At 41.6% G+C, this 16,861-nt stretch overlaps 1 protein-coding gene across 11 annotated transcripts in view; it reads right to left on the minus strand.

Moving 5' to 3' along the window:
* The window catches only part of baz2ba (bromodomain adjacent to zinc finger domain, 2Ba), a 75,161-nt gene that overhangs the window by 3,671 nt on the left and 54,629 nt on the right, over positions 1-16,861 (minus strand). Inside the window, exons 9-34 of one of the 11 annotated variants that reach the window (XM_068322623.1) lie at positions 16,090-16,843; positions 15,405-15,671; positions 14,581-14,641; positions 14,303-14,411; positions 12,703-12,925; positions 12,178-12,270; positions 11,076-11,137; positions 10,797-10,862; positions 10,085-10,150; positions 9,758-9,802; positions 8,721-8,753; positions 6,788-6,853; positions 6,273-6,413; positions 5,411-5,665; positions 4,955-5,178; positions 4,736-4,810; positions 4,425-4,656; positions 4,272-4,334; positions 3,617-3,761; positions 2,581-3,395; positions 2,242-2,494; positions 1,833-1,988; positions 1,448-1,608; positions 1,107-1,345; positions 313-448; positions 87-233 (exon numbers count right to left, since the gene is read on the minus strand). In XM_068322623.1, the coding sequence (XP_068178724.1) occupies positions 87-233; positions 313-448; positions 1,107-1,345; positions 1,448-1,608; positions 1,833-1,988; positions 2,242-2,494; positions 2,581-3,395; positions 3,617-3,761; positions 4,272-4,334; positions 4,425-4,656; positions 4,736-4,810; positions 4,955-5,178; positions 5,411-5,665; positions 6,273-6,413; positions 6,788-6,853; positions 8,721-8,753; positions 9,758-9,802; positions 10,085-10,150; positions 10,797-10,862; positions 11,076-11,137; positions 12,178-12,270; positions 12,703-12,925; positions 14,303-14,411; positions 14,581-14,641; positions 15,405-15,671; positions 16,090-16,843 (4,887 nt within the window). Of the gene's footprint in view, positions 1-86; positions 234-312; positions 449-1,001; positions 1,346-1,447; positions 1,609-1,832; positions 1,989-2,241; positions 2,495-2,580; positions 3,396-3,616; positions 3,762-4,271; positions 4,335-4,424; positions 4,657-4,735; positions 4,811-4,954; positions 5,179-5,410; positions 5,666-6,272; positions 6,414-6,787; positions 6,854-8,720; positions 8,754-9,757; positions 9,803-10,084; positions 10,151-10,796; positions 10,863-11,075; positions 11,138-12,177; positions 12,271-12,702; positions 12,926-14,302; positions 14,412-14,580; positions 14,642-15,404; positions 15,672-16,089; positions 16,844-16,861 lie in introns of all 11 variants that reach the window. The other 10 variants (XM_068322244.1, XM_068322542.1, XM_068322779.1 and 7 more) reach the window with 10 other exon arrangements.

Raw genomic sequence — 16,861 nt, forward strand, 5'->3', positions numbered from 1 at the left:
ACAGAAAACACACTTAAGTAGGTAAGTAAGATTCTTTCAACAGGTGACCCACTAGTATTGGCGATGCATTAGAAATTACTCCTTACCTTTGAGATGCAGGCAGGGCAGTACCAGTCTCCCTCTGGGATACTGGTGATCTTGGGTTTGTGACAGTAAGTGTGGCAGCCTTTATCACAACCATCACATAGCAGGAGCAGGTCCTCATTATCCCCCTTCCTGCACAACTGACAGTACTACCAAAAAAAAAGGCATCCATTAAAATCAAGCATCCACTTCCTGAAAAGAATTAGTTCTATTCTGTCAGCTGCTCACCACTTTCATGATGGACCTCTCCCAGGCGATAGACTTCTGCAGCTGCTGGATACACATGGCCAGTTGGGCAGCACTGCGCACTTCAGTCAGGGCCTTCCTCCACACCTTCATACCATGGGCAACCTCCTCTTCACCACTGGGAGAGGATAATGAAGAAGGACGGGAGTTGATGAACAATGAAAATGCACGCATGTATGAAAAATTTCTGTGCAAAAGCAGTAAGCTGTGTCAGTTTAACCAGCCCCAACAAGACAGAAAACCATAAAGAGATCCAGATGTGCAGAGATGGGCATGAGGATTTTAAGGGTGTGGGGGAGCCAGGGAGAGTACACACCAATTGTTTCATGTTAAGGGGATGTTCATGCAGAAAGAGCAAAGGACTAAACCCTGTGTAAGTATTCTGTGAAGTGGGAGCCATGAGTATGCACATAATCAAGGTTACTGATGCACAATTACATGCAGATGGCTGCAGAACACAAACCAGTAAAAAAAAAAAGAAGCTGGATGGAGTCCCCAGCCCTCCCAAAAAAAGGACGAAAGAAACAAAAATGCAACAAGCCATCACAAAAATTTGCAGTGAAAGCAGCAAAGACCCCCACTCTTGGATAACATGGGAAACACAGCACACAAACAGAGAGGAAAGGGTCTTAGTGGGAGAGTGGGGAGCTTTGGTTGGAGAAATGACCTACCCTTCCCTGTCAGCACTAGTGGATGGGGCGGGGGCAGGGACAGTGACCGTACCCACATTATCCAGCCTGATCTGAATGGTGGTACCTAAGGGGCTCCTCAGGTACCTTCTCTCGATGTTGCGCTCCAGATCGGCCAGACGCGTCACTGCAATGTCCAACGGGTTGTCCGGGTGACGCATCACCCCACCTTTCTCCCCTCGCTCATCAGGATGCTCCCTGGAGTCCCTGTCTCCAACATTTGCTGACATCGGCGTTGATTTGGTGGGGGGCTTGTGCTCGTAATACACCAGGTCCTCTCGTTCGGACTGAGGGTCCGGAAATGTCCAACCCTGAGAGAGGAAAGGCTGTTTCGTATCACACAACGTGTCTAAACACATTTACAACACTAACAGCAAAGTGTCTTGTGGATCGGGTGTAGCGTATATGATCCCATGAAAACCTTTTACCTTGACCTGCAGGCTGGCTGCAGTGACCTTCCTCTCTAGTTCCTCCACCTGCTGCAACACCGCAATGTCCATCTCCATCGCCTGCTCCTCAACGCACCAGCCTCGCACTGACTCCACACTGACCTGGCTCTCCTCCAGCTCACACAGCTCAATCATAGCCACTAAATGGGCAACATGACAGATATCAGTGAGCTATAAATACAAACACACTCAACAGAAACCATGCGGCACAAATATTCATATAGTACTACTTCAATAAAGTATTCACAGCATGTTCATGAATCATCAAGGACAGCTTTTTACTTTATAAGACTGTTAAAAAAAATAATCTACCTGCTACAAACCCTCAGTCCTGTGCTCAGGAGAAAAATGATGAGACACTTACCATCTCTGTGTCTGGTGCAGACTTGGGGGATAATCTCCATGTACTTCTGCATCTGCCTCTGGAGGCCCTTCTCTCTGATGCCTCGGCTGTGCAGCGCATTGACTAAAGCCCTCAGCTCCTCAATGTCAAACACCCGCCACCACCCTGTTAGCATTTCTGAGACAACGAAAACAACAGGCATGTAAGATAGGAGACACTAAACATACATCACTGCAAAAAGGTGTTTCATTCAACTGTGTTATACCCAAAAGAAACTGTCATGTAGAGCAGAACGTTTCCTAATCCAATTATACTGGACTATTCAAGCAAGTCAAATCTTTTCAGGCAGGTGAATTCTTTTCAGTTAAAAACTGGTGGCTTATTACAGCTCCTACTTTAATTTCTCTTGTGTCTTAATTTCGACACTCACCCTCTGGAATAGGCCGAGGCGAGAGGTGGTCCAGGGATTTTGGCATCTCCATGGCAGGAGAGGGCATGGATATGTTTTTTTCAATGCGAGGTAAAGGTGATTCACTCTTACTGGAGACACTTGCTGCTGTGTTGCCCTCTAGAGAATGACCTTGCATGGGGCTGGGACTGCTGCACAAAGGTAGACTGGGACTCATCATACCACTTGGCCAGCTACCTAAAGAAACTCCTAGCAATGAAACACCTGGCTTCACCTGGGAAGAACAGTCCCAGTTGAGTTTATTGAGCAAAAGCACAACACAATGATACAAAAACAATACAGATCAGCCAGCAGCCTTACCTGCAGGGCCGACAGCGGGTAGTTGAGGAGGCCAGCTGGGTGGTGCGGGCTGCCGGATGCTGAGGCAGCAGAGGGTGTGAGAGGCAGGGCAGGAGACGGAGGTGGAGATCTAGGCCTTACCGGGGCGGAGGATGCTTGTGAAGACACACGTGGTGCACCTGGTGGGGTTGTGGTGAGGGAAGCGAGGTCGCAGGGGTTGCGAGGGAGCAGACTGAACCAGTGTCCGCTCCTCTCTGTCAGAACTCTGAGTAGCTGGTCGCTGGATTGGAATGTGAGGTGTGGAGATGGAGCAGGGGATGAAGTTGGAGGAGTGTTCCCTGGGCTATCACATGGGGCCGGGAGGCAAGGAACAGATAGAGACGTAGAGGCTAGGGGAAGGGTATTTGTAATGTCACTAGGGGTCACCACAAAGGGGCTTGATGCTACAGCTGGCTCAGAGATATTGTGAGAGGGACAAGACGTTACTGTCGCTGTGGCAACAGGAGTTCCCACGGGACTGCCGTTTTGTCTCACATGAGGACTCTCCTTGTCTTCTTCTTTCACAGTTTCTTTCTCAGTGTCCTTGCTGATGTCCTGCAATGTGCACATTTTGGATACACAACCAGGCTGTTGGTAGAAAAGGGAGTTTTTCTTCCCTTCATGCTCCTTTTCCTCCTGTTTCTGCTCCTCCAAGCCTTGTGTTTGAGGGAACTGTGTGTCTGGATTGCTTGTGGGTTTTTCCTTTTGGACTTGAATCTCCTGAGGTTCCTCTTTGACCTTGACCTCCTCTGCTGCTCTCCTCCTCCTTTGTCGCTCCTCCTCCAGTTCCTCTGGAGCTACAAGGAAATGACAAAGGGCAAAGTAGCTGAAAACTCAAACAGAGAGTTGAAAATCTGAGATATTACACAAGACTAGAGTGTAAGTAGAAGATTGTGAAAAGAGATTATACATACTTTATACAAAAACATAAACACACGTATTCGTGTTTAGCTTCGTCTTAGTTCTCTACTGCTAATTTGTGGTTGCATGTACACGAGTGTCTATTCTACTTAACTACCTTCTCCACTCTCCATGGCTTCAATAAAGACCCCTCCACAATGGGGAAGCACCCAGTACCGACGGCGGTAGCGGTCCTGGCCATACATCATTGAGCGCAAAGAATGTGAGATTTCAAACAGCTTTCTTCTGGTCTGATGATGTTGCTGCAAAGGTAACAAAACAGACACTGTGTTGTAATTATTTAGAGCTACAGACCTTCAGGCAAACAACACACAAGTATGGTACCTAATGTTTTTTTTTTTCTGAAACCATGACATGTCAGCCCTACATGCCACGTTAATGAGGTTATTTATTAAGCTAATTCAAGTTTTAATTAGCAAATAACCTTATGTCAGGGTACGTGTTCCTAAAATATTCGACAAACATGATTGTTTTTAATACGAGCTGTATAATTACACGTTTAAAGGTTGTTTTCATCATTTGCACAATCCTTTCACAGTCATTCAATTATCTGAGTGTAGGAGGTGTTTATTGTGTATTTTATTAATTTGTTTTTTTTAAAAATGTAATGATCTTCATGTCAAAATGCTGTCAGGACATGCATGACTAAACATTAGTAATAATTTGCGTTTCTAGGGTTTATCCACTTTTAATTAAACATTTTCTGTGTCAACCAACCTTATAAATGTATGTCAAATGTAACTAGATTATACCTTGGCCAGTTTCTCTATCTGCTTCTCCAGTTCCTCCAGACTGGTGGCTTGATCAACTTCATCCTAATGGGGCAAAACAAACTCCATAAATGTCTGTGAGTAACCATTCAATGCCAGTTTGGATAATGTATGTGTGGATGATTCTGTTTGTACCTCTTCATATATCTCCATTTTCTTAACCTTTTTCTGGTCTTCCTCCTCCTCCTCCTCATCGTCATCTGCTTGGTCATCGCTGTCATCGTCGTCGTCGTCGTCATCGTCGCTGTCTCCACCGAGTTTCCTCTTCCGTTTGGTGGCAGAGGACGGAGTGCAAACCAATTGGTTCTCTTCAACGCCCATACTGGCTTCCCTCCTCCCAGTACGTTTGGCATAAATGTTCTTCAACCTGCGTGAACACACACTGATTCAGTGTGACAGTGCATTAAGAATTAAAGCATCAAACAGGGTTTAAATAAAAAGCTTACTTTTTCAGTTTTCCTTCCATAATGATTTTGTCCTTCCTCATATTTGCCATCTGATCCAGGTTCTTGTCAATCTCACTGAAGAAGGAAAAGCAGTGCAATCAGCAAAGGTTGTGTCTGTGTCTGGTTTTGTTTAAATTATTTAAACAAAATTTAATTTTGTTTTTTTTTTTTCAGAAAGAAAAAATATTGCATTGAGTAAGTTTCAGGTGCTTCTCCCACCTGATAACAGCTTTGCTACAGGCCAACTCATTGGCAAGAAAGCCCAGGATAGAGGCCTTTTGGGCAGGCATGTGGGCCTGGAAAGCCTTGGTCTTCAGACTGAGGGCAAGAGGGGCCAATTCTGTATTGGCACAGTGGGCTCCCATGTACATCTGTAGCACTTCAGACACATTATCTCTGTTTATGCCAACGTTGGTCAGGTGGTCGCCCAGCATTGTTTTAGTCTGGCATAAAAGGAGATGATGACCCAACACATAAGTTATCACATACACCTTTGACAAAGTTAAGTACATATGGAAATATACTAAAATACCTTAAATATTTAATTTAATTTAATTTAATTTAATACACTGTTATAATACCCGAAGGGAAATTAAGAACACACAATCTAGTTTTGTTAGTCAATCAATCACACGCATGCAAATTCCTCTGGTTTTAAATTACTTTTCAACATACCTTTTGTCCAGGTGGTAAACCGGGATCACAGACTGCTAGAGACAGCAGTTTTACCAGAAGATCTTGGACGTGGCCCATGCTGTCCCCTACATTGAGCAAGCCTTCTTGTAGCATGCCCAGAGTGGGAACATCCACATTCAAATCAAGCCCCAAAACCTTTCCAAAACCTCGTAGGAACTGCATCAGCATCAGGCAGTCCGAAACTGCCTGGCCCGGCAAGATGAGTCCAGGAATCCGAGAGAAATCAGGGAGAGGCTGCACCAAACAAAGTGTCAAAAGTTAAGAATATTTTCTGAGTTCGATTTGATTATTAGTGTTAATTAAATCTTCTTTAAAATCAGTACTGATTTAAAGTAAACTATGAGGGATAGGGGGAAAGCTGTTATTAGATTTCTGGTGTTTTGTATCAAAAGGATGCTTTCGAGTTGAGAGCACGTTCACACTATGCAGTACTCCCTATTCACCACTTGGGGGCACAGTATTCTGCGTATAAAAATGCTTAATATCAACACATCTCATGGCAAACGTTGACAACCATGAAACACTCAACTAACTATAACAATAAGAAAACTATTGTCACTGCAATTTCTACTACTACTGCTACTATTACTACCACTACTACTACTAATAATAATAACAATAACCATCATCATCATTATCATGATAATAGTCCTACTAGTAATACAACTAAAAACAATTTTAAAAAAAAGAAAAGAAAAATATAACACATTTTGTGACAATGTGAACCCTATTGGCCAAAATATCTTGTATTTGTATGAATGCAATTCTGGTGGTGGTGGTGGTGATGGGGGGGGGGGGGTAATCTACCTAACATTCAAAAAGCATTGACCGGATGAGCTACCTTGTGATCAGAGAGACACATGTCTTCATTGGGTTTCTTTAACTCCCTTGCTATCTCCAGCTCCAGCCTCCGTTGCTCCAGTTTACGCTCTTTGTTGAGCCGTTTCTCATCCCTTTTCTCCTGCCGCAAGCGCTCACGCTCCTAAAGGGTCCAGAATTCAAGGGTGCATTAGGGAAGCAGAGTGTGTGTGTGTGTGTGTGTGTGTGCATGTGCGCGCATGTGCATGTGTGTGTGTGTGTATATATATAATTATATGTATGTGAAAACAGGCAGGAAGTTTTTCTTGAATTTGCTGAGCAGTATTAGAATTCAGCTTAATGCTGCTGTGCATTCAAAGGAAAAGTGCTGGAGGGCCAGAATCTTAGAATTGGTTAGTGCATAAAAAAATGAATGAAGGGAAAGAGCACACAGAAAGAAGAGAAAGCAAGGATCCAACCAGGGAATAATGATTTGGCTCTTTTCACGGAGTGGTCTGTGTGTGTATTTCCATATTTATTTGTGTGCATATGGACTACCTCTGCTTTCTTGCGAGCTTCAACAGCCTTCATCAACATTACATGTTGTCTCCTCCTCTCCCTCTCCTACAGTGGCAAAAGACAAAGGCACATTAACAAGCACTCGTTTTGCATACATCACCCAAGGTCAACTAAATTTGGCATGTATTAATGAAAACTGTGATGGATTACATTCAATAGAGGGACCATACTTAAACAAACACAAAACAATGCTTCACATGTATGCATTTTTACATGTATAGTGGAAGAATAAGTGAATAATACAGTAGTACAATGACAACCAAAAAGCAACACATACGTAGATGCGATACAAAATAGATGTGATGACAGGCTCAAAAAAGAGAAGCAGCTGGAATCAGTGACGGCGCCTCTAAACTAAAGCTGACACGACAAAAGCAGCAAATGCTGATTGCTAGAAGTCGCCTGAAATGCCACAATGTTGTTACAATCAACATAATAAATTCTTCTACAAGAGTCAGTGCTATAGTTTATTTGACATGTCTTATTATTCTCATAATATTTGGCACAGGGACGATAAATGTGAATGTATGGGAAAGTTTAATTTTAGACAGGAGTTTCAATTTAGTGTCTTAAAAGCGTAGGTATTAGGGCAGTGCGTGATTGCTGTGGAGGACGAGACATCTATGTTATTCTTGCGTGACGCACAGTCTACTGCAAAAAGGCACGAGAATCACTAGTGACTATCATTTCATTTCATCTCTTTATGTTTCCCGCTCTAGCGTATGAGGCTGTCATTCACTCTGTCATCCACCAGAAAGACACAGTCGCCACCGTTAGGGCTCGTCAAGGACATTTCTTCAGCATTGCCACCAAATTATGCAGTTGGTGTGAATTGTTGTGTCAAACACACCACTTAAGTATTTCTATGTTCTTCTTGGCTTGATTTATCTACAAATAAGGAAACTTCAAAACGAACAACTTCAAAAAAGACCAAGTCTGTGGCATTCAGCGTTTTCTAGCTTCCCAATTCATCATAAGAAGAGAACTTGTTGAGGAACACTATGGTGATAAATGACAATATGAATGAAGAGCAATGTAACTAAATGGATCAACTCTAAACACTAGGAGGAGAGGATTTGGCCTCCTTCATTTTGCTGCAATTGGGGGGTACAAGTGGTTGATGGCACATTGTCCACTGCTGAAAAAAAAAAGGCAGACCTGCGGATTCAGCTGCAACTGTGTATGAGTGAGACGGGCTACAAGCAAGACAGCCAGGCCAAAATAAAATGCTACAAAGAACCATATTTGTCCTCATAGTGGAATTGACTATATTGTTTTTTCCCCAGTCTATCCAGCCTTTTTTCCGATCATCTTTTATGTTATCCCCACGCCAAACTGGGGTATCAGCTCTGAAGTATCTCCACCATAAAGACAAAATGATTCTCAGTGGCAGTTTTCATTCTTTGGGCAGAGTACAGGAACAATGAATGACAGAGAGGCTGGGACTGGGCAGGTTAAAGTCCAGCGCTCTGTGGACTGCAAAACAGATGCACAGACAAACAGACACAAGCTCCATGTCTGGGCCGAAATCATCAAGCACTCATGGGCGACACAGGCTACTCCAATACAACAGTTAGACAATGTATGTGATGGATGGAAACTCCTCAAGTGCACTTTCAGACAGTGAGTGTGGATTGGCTAGCAGTCTTTGCAATGCATTCTTAGAAGAAGGGTGAGGATGGGGGGAGGGGGACAGAAGCTGCCTGGCCCCCGTGACGGGGTCAGTTGTCCCTCAGGACAAGCAGATGGAGGCAGCATACTGACTGTTGTACTCTTTTGTTGGTTTTGCTGGAAAGCCATGCAGAAGAATGTAGTATGACAGCAGCCAGTGCTACACTTAATGCATTGCTATGACAACCATAACACAACCAGTTACACAATGCAGGTGTTAGATGTACAAAAATAAACATACCCATACCATATCTAGTCTATGCCTCTCCAACTCCTAGCAGAGAGAGTTGGCAAAATATTATGGAACAGAAGTAATATCCAATACCAATAACCATGGGGTTTAATAAATAGAAGACTTATCAGATAAATGTTTGGTAATAAACCACAATTGCATTTACTGTATTTACTCACACATGCCTCACTTAAAGGGACATAGAAGCACATATTGTCTTACAAACACATATACACCTGCAATTCTATAAGGGTAAAACACAGACAGTGTATTTTGGCATTGGAAATAAAATTTTGATTTTGAGAAATGAGTTTGAATATAAAAATATATTTATTTATATATATTTATATATATATATATATATTGGCACTGAAACATCTGCATGTGAAAAACTGTTGAATTGGCACCGAAAACAAATATTTTGGCAAACAAAAACAAAACACAGATATTACAATTACACCATTTATGACACAATGTTTGAGCATAGATGTTTTTTCTGATATTTTTCTTCTTTTGTTCACTGGCAGCTTTTTTTTTAAAAAAATCACTGAGAGTATTTTTCAAAAGTCTGCTTTTCAGTTTCAATGATTCGTTATCTTTTTGACATGGAGAGGAGGTGTTTGTGGGAGGGGGCAAGGATAGTGTGATTTTGAAATACGTATACTAATAACAAATGTCATTACTCTGGAGCAGCAGTCTACTCTGCTGTCTCTCTGGTCGAGTTAGAGCCGTGAAGCCCTAACGTGCCCACAGCATACATCTTCCCCTATTTCAAATGACACTCTCAAACCACAAGTGTTTTGGGTCTATTTCTCTCTGCAGCTCTTTTACTGACATCGGACTGGGCTGTACTAATGAAGCCAGTGCTACAGTCAAACCACGTGGTCTTTGTCTGTTCAAACACAAGGTAAGGGTAACAATTTTTATTTTGATGCCAAAATTTGCTGTCACTGGTTTTGCCCCACACATTCGTACACTAATGAGATCTGATCTTCAGCAGTAACTACGACACTCAAAAGACTGAGCAGGTTGTGGTGAAAGCCTACCTGGTGTTTGAGAATCTCTGCCTGCTGCCTTCTCATCTCTTTCTCCTTGAACGCAAGAGAGAAATAAGAAAAAATCAATATGCTTCAATTGTGCCAAATCATGAAAATCACTGGAGACTGATGGAAATTCATCCTCTTTCAAAAGGCTCTCTCATTTCATTGCCAACGACTTGCAAGTGGAGAAGCTCCACATACGACGCATGTAAAGCAATCTAATCTATATGTTGTTTTTTTACACAAGACATGAAGACATTTAGATGCAGATATTTCCATTAACTGTTTTTTTTTACATGTGGTTTAAAGGATTTATTTAAAACATAATCATACCTTTATCCGTTTTTCAGCCTCCAATATTTTGGCATTGGCAGCTTCTTGCTTCTTCTTCCGTTTGGCCTATGAATAAAGATTAATGTCAGGAGTAACAGAGGCAGACAAGCATCAATCAGTCTTAGATGAGGGCTTTGCTGCAATTGATTGCAGTTTTCAGGTTTGAACAAAGATTTTGTGCTTCTGAATGCCAGTGAAATTTGTAAAACACAGTGAGTGAATAATGTATCTCTTTAACACCTAATTGTGAATATGTTGAAGCCTCCTGTTCAGAGTGGCTTGTCAACCGTGTCAACTCAAAATTGATTTAGTCCTGCTAAAACACTTTGAAGCTACTACAGAATAATTGTGTGTGTGGATGCTCACGCATCTTCACATGTGTGTTTGTGTGTGAAAAACAGCACCTTTTTTTTTAACTCGACCCACTTATGCTAAACTGTTACTGTTGTCTGATGAAAAAAAGACTATTCTGTCCAATTTAAATATGGTCTGAAGAGGCAGCAACAGCCATTTTAATATTCAACAGCCGTCAACCAAGACCAATTTAGCATTAGTTCCATGTGGAATTATGCCTAAGAAGACGCAACTCCCTCCAATGCGTGCTGCTGTTCAGTAATGAGCTTTAGGAAGATTAAAATACTATAGACTGAGGGTTGAAGCTATCCAGGAATGTTCTGCTTAATCAGAGGTACTATTGGATCAGATTGTGTACCTCCAAAATTTGCTGCGCCCTGAGTTCTTTCTCCATTCGAATCTGCTGAATACGCTTGATCTTTTCCTGTTAAAAAAAACCAAACAAAAAACAACACAATGTCTTCATATTTGAAACAACGGAAAACATACTGAACATCACGCGATGTACCCAATGATGATCGTCAAGATTTAAAGCATCACAAAATAACGATACAGCACCCCTGCACTGAACACAAGAGTCCGATGATCAGGAGGGAAAGAAAGCGGTTTGTCAACACGTGTAAAAAATCAGACCTACCTGCTGCTTGAGAATCTTGATCTGTTCTTTCTGTTTTCTTCTCTCCTCAGCTGCCATAATGGCTGCAAGAAACAAGTCAGTCACATTAGAGTCGAAGATGATATGATATAAAACTCCATGTTGCTAATTCAGGAGGTCTAGTCGAAATCAATGATCACAACTAAGAAGATATTCACAATAAACCAGGATGGATATCAAAATACTTTGGAGTTGAGTGACTAAAAAGCAGAAACAAAACACTAAAAAAGAAACATTATCATCATCACCCTTGGAATTTATTAAGTATGAGACTATGACCAGAATCACATCTTCTTCTTAACTAAATTATTAGAGACTTCATAATAAAGGGATATTTTGACAGTTTTAGCAGAGGTAAAATTTAAATGTGCAAAAATGTAAAAATACAAGCACAGACCAAAATGGTCTATGATTTCAATTAAGGCGGTGATCATGCACTTTTAAATATTTATTATGTGTGGTTCCAGTGTAAGTTATGGATACGCATACAGTATTGACATTTTGATGTGACTGTTTATCATTCATGTCATGTATTGGAATAAAAAATGCATAAGGAAAATGTCACGTAAAAACCAGCAGCATGGCAGCTTAAAAATTAGAGCAGGAAGAAGATTAAAGGTTTTGCTTCAAAGCAATACCAATAAATGCGTACATACATGAAGAAATGTGAAAATGTGCACGAGTGTCTCTAAAAATGAACCTCATGTCACTACAAACAAAGAAATACTCCTACAATATGTTATGATTTTAATGACATTCCACCCGATGCCCCTTATTTTAAATGTTATTTTTGTTACTTTTGATGCTGTACTGCTCTATTTTAATTCATTTATTTCTACATTTTATTGTTGTGTTATAGTCACAGATTTACTCATCTGAGTTGTATAGACCACTTCAATTCCTTACTCTTTTATTACTGGAACGTCATTTACACATTTCTGCAAATTATACATGAATTGGTGTTTGCAACAAAGTAATATTGTTGTTGTTATTTGTATATTTTATTTATTATTCGTGAATTTAGATCACACTGTCTTCACAGGCCAGTGCTCTTATTAACAACGTGAAGAAACCCTGCATTTACCTTGCTGTTTCCGAGCTTCTTTGGCTGCCCGTGCCAATGCCTGCTTTTCCAGTTTCCTCATCAGTTTCATCTGGGTAGCTTGTCGGGCTATTTCTGCACAGATTCAGGTCAGTAAGAAATTTCAGGAGAATGCAAGAATGCTGATGTAGCCTGACATGTCAGAGAATGATTATTTTTTAAGGGTCGGTAAAATTTCAACAAAGCTATAGATGTAAAATATTCTCTTTGCCCATTACAATTTTAAACTGTTTGGGTATATATTGATTGAAATGGTAATGTGAGAATAAGGCTGACTTGGTATTATAAGTATTACCAGAGAATAAAACAGAGATCAAAAATGGCAACATAAATGTTGCTAAATCTCAACATGTATTTTTGTTTTGGGTCTAACTAACCTTCACGAAGAAGAAAAAAATTGACTTTACAAAAAATAATCTTTTGCCTCTGCTACCATAAAAATAACCTGACGATTAATGCTGAACATATTTATTATAAAGTATTTCAGAGCTCATTTCCTTCGCTAACCTTGAGCCTCTAGCTTGCGTAGAAGTTTGACTTCACTAGGACTGGGGCCCTCAGGTACCAGTGGATTACCAACATTTGGGGGACGCCCCTTCCTCCGTCGGTTACCTTTGGCACCTTCACCCACTGACTGGCGCTCTGAATTAGGGGGCCGACCCCTTCGTCCTTCCATAGCCAAAATGCGAGGAATGACTTCCTCTTCCTTCAACAGGCTCCACTGTAAACCCTGGAAAGTGAAAAGGAATGGAGACATTAGGAATGGTGACAACAAATGAAAGTCTAAACAACATGTTCATGTACACGTCATGTAACAATTAATTCATTAGCTACACTAATCTATGTGCATTTATCAGAAGTTAATATTGTTTTAAACTAATTGCAATTATATTTCCTATAATAAAAAAATTGAATTAAATCATCTTTGATTTATCTTCTAGTTTTACTCTCTCCCCTAAGTTGTTCACTATTCTGCTTTCCTTGCGTCACAGACACACAGCATGGCATGTATCACTGGTCACCTGTGGAGGTAATGTCAGCGGATTATTACATTTTCCATACACAGTGAACTAGAACTAGTGATGGTTTTGGTAAATTATTATCCATGCCCTGACAGGGACTGCTGCATGAATCTTTGCTTGCCTCTAGATAAAAAGATGAACAGGGATCAGGGGGAGAGAGAGCGAGAAAGACAGAGAGAGACATGAAAGGCAGTCACCTGGGGTCCTTCTCTGGCTTCATAGAAGTCACCAACCCTTATCTTTGCACTGAAGCTAAAATTATCACGCGTGATGCCACTTATTCCATTTCTGGATAGATACTAAAGAAGAGAGAATAATAATGGCGTTGGTTTAGGCAGGAAAATATAGTGAAATTAGCGACATTGAAAAGCAACTGGGAAGGACTATACTGGAGGAAGATAGGATAAAGTGAGCATCTGTGCAATGCCACTAATCATTATAAAAGCCAGGGGACAAAAAAAAGAGCAAAAGCTCTTGGGGGAGAAAAACGGTTTTGACCTTGGGGTGCACAATTCAGGCCCATTCTTATTTGTCTGCTGTCATGTTAGGCTTTTCACTGCCTTCTACTGATCAACAGTGAGTTGAAGAGTTGTTCATGCTTTTCATTTTTCTCGATGCATCACTACACTCAATGGCAATTCTGACGATTAGAGTGGTTTAACTTTTGATGACGCAAAGAAGATTATAGAGTATGAGAGGCCAAAGCTGTGCATCCCAACACTAAACATTATTCACTTTGGTTGGAAAGAGAGGTGAGAAATGTGACACAAGAAGTGAATTTAACGATATCATCTTCACTAATAGGATCACAGAAACTGGGTTGGGGATTGGTTTGGATCTCTGGAACAATAGAATAAATACTACGCAGAAAGTCCTGATACACAAGCCTTTGTTTGAGCCATGTAGGTGAGCAGTGTTGCAATTACTTACAAAAATATCTTTCTGCTCTTTATTTTTAAAAGATGCCATGATTCACCATGATTCGCACTGTAATCCCTGTTACAAACCCGACTGCTCATTAACATGTCTCAAAGGATTTGCATCTGTATCATGGATGTGGACTAAACCGCAGCGAGCCATGGTACCTTCATCACGTCTGGGTACTGCCGTAGTTTCTTGCCACATGGGGCGTAGTAGGCCACCTCGCCCTGCGGCCGTCCTGCTACTGGTTTGACCCTTGTTTCTCTCCGCCACCTGGGATTTTGAGGAAGTAAAAAAATAGCATTTTTATTCAGAGAGACTTTGTGCATTCTACCTTTTTAACCACGTGTTGATGTAATCATGAAAATGACAAAAACAATTCAACAAACTCTTCAGAGAACCACTTATTAGAGCTTTCTTTTTCTCAGCCTCATGTACATACCCCAACTCCAGAGGTATCATCAACTCCTTCTCATCCATCACGCGCTTCCTCTTCCCCAAGCCTGGAGAGATTGCATCGTTCAAACGTGAATTTGTCAGCATAACTTATGAAAAGAAACCTATCGTGTAGCCCAGAAGCAGTGAAAATCCTTGAACTCGAATAAACAGAAAATCATGAGCATATACCTGCACTGGCATTTCATAACTGCATTTTCTCACATTACGTCACCACACAATTCTCTGACTTGCCATATTAACACAATACAATTACATAAATAATTGTAGACTGAGTGATAGACAGAAACACATACACACACCGAATCGATACTATTTGCTCTGATCTGAGTAATCTCCGAGCACTGAAAGGAGGTGGAAATGAATCTTGTTGCTGCGACAAACAAGCAGGCGGGGCTCTTCCACATATACCTTTAGTACCTCGGTGCGCCAGTTAGCCATGACAACCAACTGTCTTCTTCCTAACCGCCCAGCTAAAAATAATAATTCCTCTTCAGAGTCTTTGGAGGAAGATACAGTATGTTCTTTCTTTTGGTAAACAAAACATTGCAACTGCTTTTCGGTGCACTTTGTACGCCTGTTTGATTAAATTAAACATGCAGGAGTAGCAGTGAAGGTCACACACACACACACACACACATACACACACACACACACACATATATATTATATACGTATATATATGTATTTGTAACTTCTCACATCTCTAAGAGTATTTCCTCTTGCTACACATTTAATTTTCAGATCATTTATTCTGACAGAACCCCCTTCCAGCTGCCCCTTATTCTGACAGATATCCCAACACATTACCTAATGGAGATGCTAGGCTGTAGGAGGAAGAGCCAGGAGAGCTGTGATAGGCCAAGGCACTGGAGCTGGTGACAATGGTGGGAGTCTTGATGACTTGTAGGTTTAGAGGAGAGCAGCTGGTGGTGTGAGTGGTTGAGGTGCTCAGTAGTTCTGGGCCTTTGGTTCGTCTGCGGGGAGTCATGTCCTTCTTGGAGGATCCAGAGGGCAACAGCTTTAAGTCCTTCACTTTCTTCCCAGAGATGTCGCTGTCTGAGTTGCTGTCCGATTCTAAAATGGGTGTCCGAGACACAAAACAGTCAGAAAGGGAATAAAAGAACGAGGTAGCAATTCACAAAACAAAATAACAAATCAATAATAGTTTGGCTTTATTTCAAAACAGATTTTATAAAATCACCATTTGGACCTATGAAGAAGAATAATAATAATTTTTTTTTTGATTTTTGCAAAAACACTGTAATCACATTGTGAAGAAGAAGAATAAGAAGAAGAAGAGGAGAAAGATACTTTTCCAACGGGAAAATTACATTTACACCTAAAGAAAATAATCAATGAAAATAAGTGACAAAATAATCAGTAATTGAAAGAGTATGTTTATTGGAACTCTAAAGTTAATATTTTATGATCAGTTAATCAATAAATTGTTACACATCTACTACTTTTACAAAGTACAGAGACATGTACAAACCTGAAAGACTATCATCTGAGTCCTCTTCATCCTCCTCCTCTTCCTCCAGATCATCATCTTCATCGTCATCATCATCACCAGATTCATCAGATTCCTTGTTAGCTGGCAGACCAGCAGTGGGGTTGCATGTCCCAGGAATCCCCACTCCAGGGATTCCAACTCCGGGGATGCTAACTCCCGGAATACCGATCCCAGGCTCTCCACCACGAAACAAATCTACTAAAGACTGTACCAAGTGGTTCTGGGAAAACCCCTTCCAGGCAGCTAAAGGATCTGCTTGACCAGGTCCCTGTATCAGCCCAGGGGCCTGTCCCTTAACCTTTGGGGTCTTGTTCTTTCTGGATCCATGGCCTGTGGCATGGGGTGAGGTAGTGTGGGGCTGTGACGGAGGGCCGGCCTGGGCAGCAGCCTGGGTCCGACTTGCCCCTGTGCTCAGGTTGACAGGCATCGACCCAGCATCTGAATCACACTGAGGTGACTTGCTTTGACAGGCAGAGTCTTGGCGAGGTTTGGTAATGAGGGCCAAAGGTGCGTCCTGAGTGGTGCTTTGGATGACTCCATTGGGGTGGTGGGGTTCAGGGAGCCCTAGCAGAGCACTTGAGAGGAAGAGGTTGGAGTGATTGTTCTGGGGTGGAGGTGGCGGAGCTGGTAGCAATGGCGATGATGACAGAGACGTCCTCTTGGGAGACTTGTTCGGCCCTTGCTGCTGCTTCTTTAGCTCAGCCGGGAATGTCTGCCCTTGGGACATGAGAGTCTGGGAGTAAAGGAGGAG

The sequence above is a fragment of the Antennarius striatus genome, chromosome 1 (assembly GCF_040054535.1).
Source record: "Antennarius striatus isolate MH-2024 chromosome 1, ASM4005453v1, whole genome shotgun sequence".
In the NCBI taxonomy this organism is placed as follows: Eukaryota; Metazoa; Chordata; class Actinopteri; order Lophiiformes; family Antennariidae; genus Antennarius; species Antennarius striatus.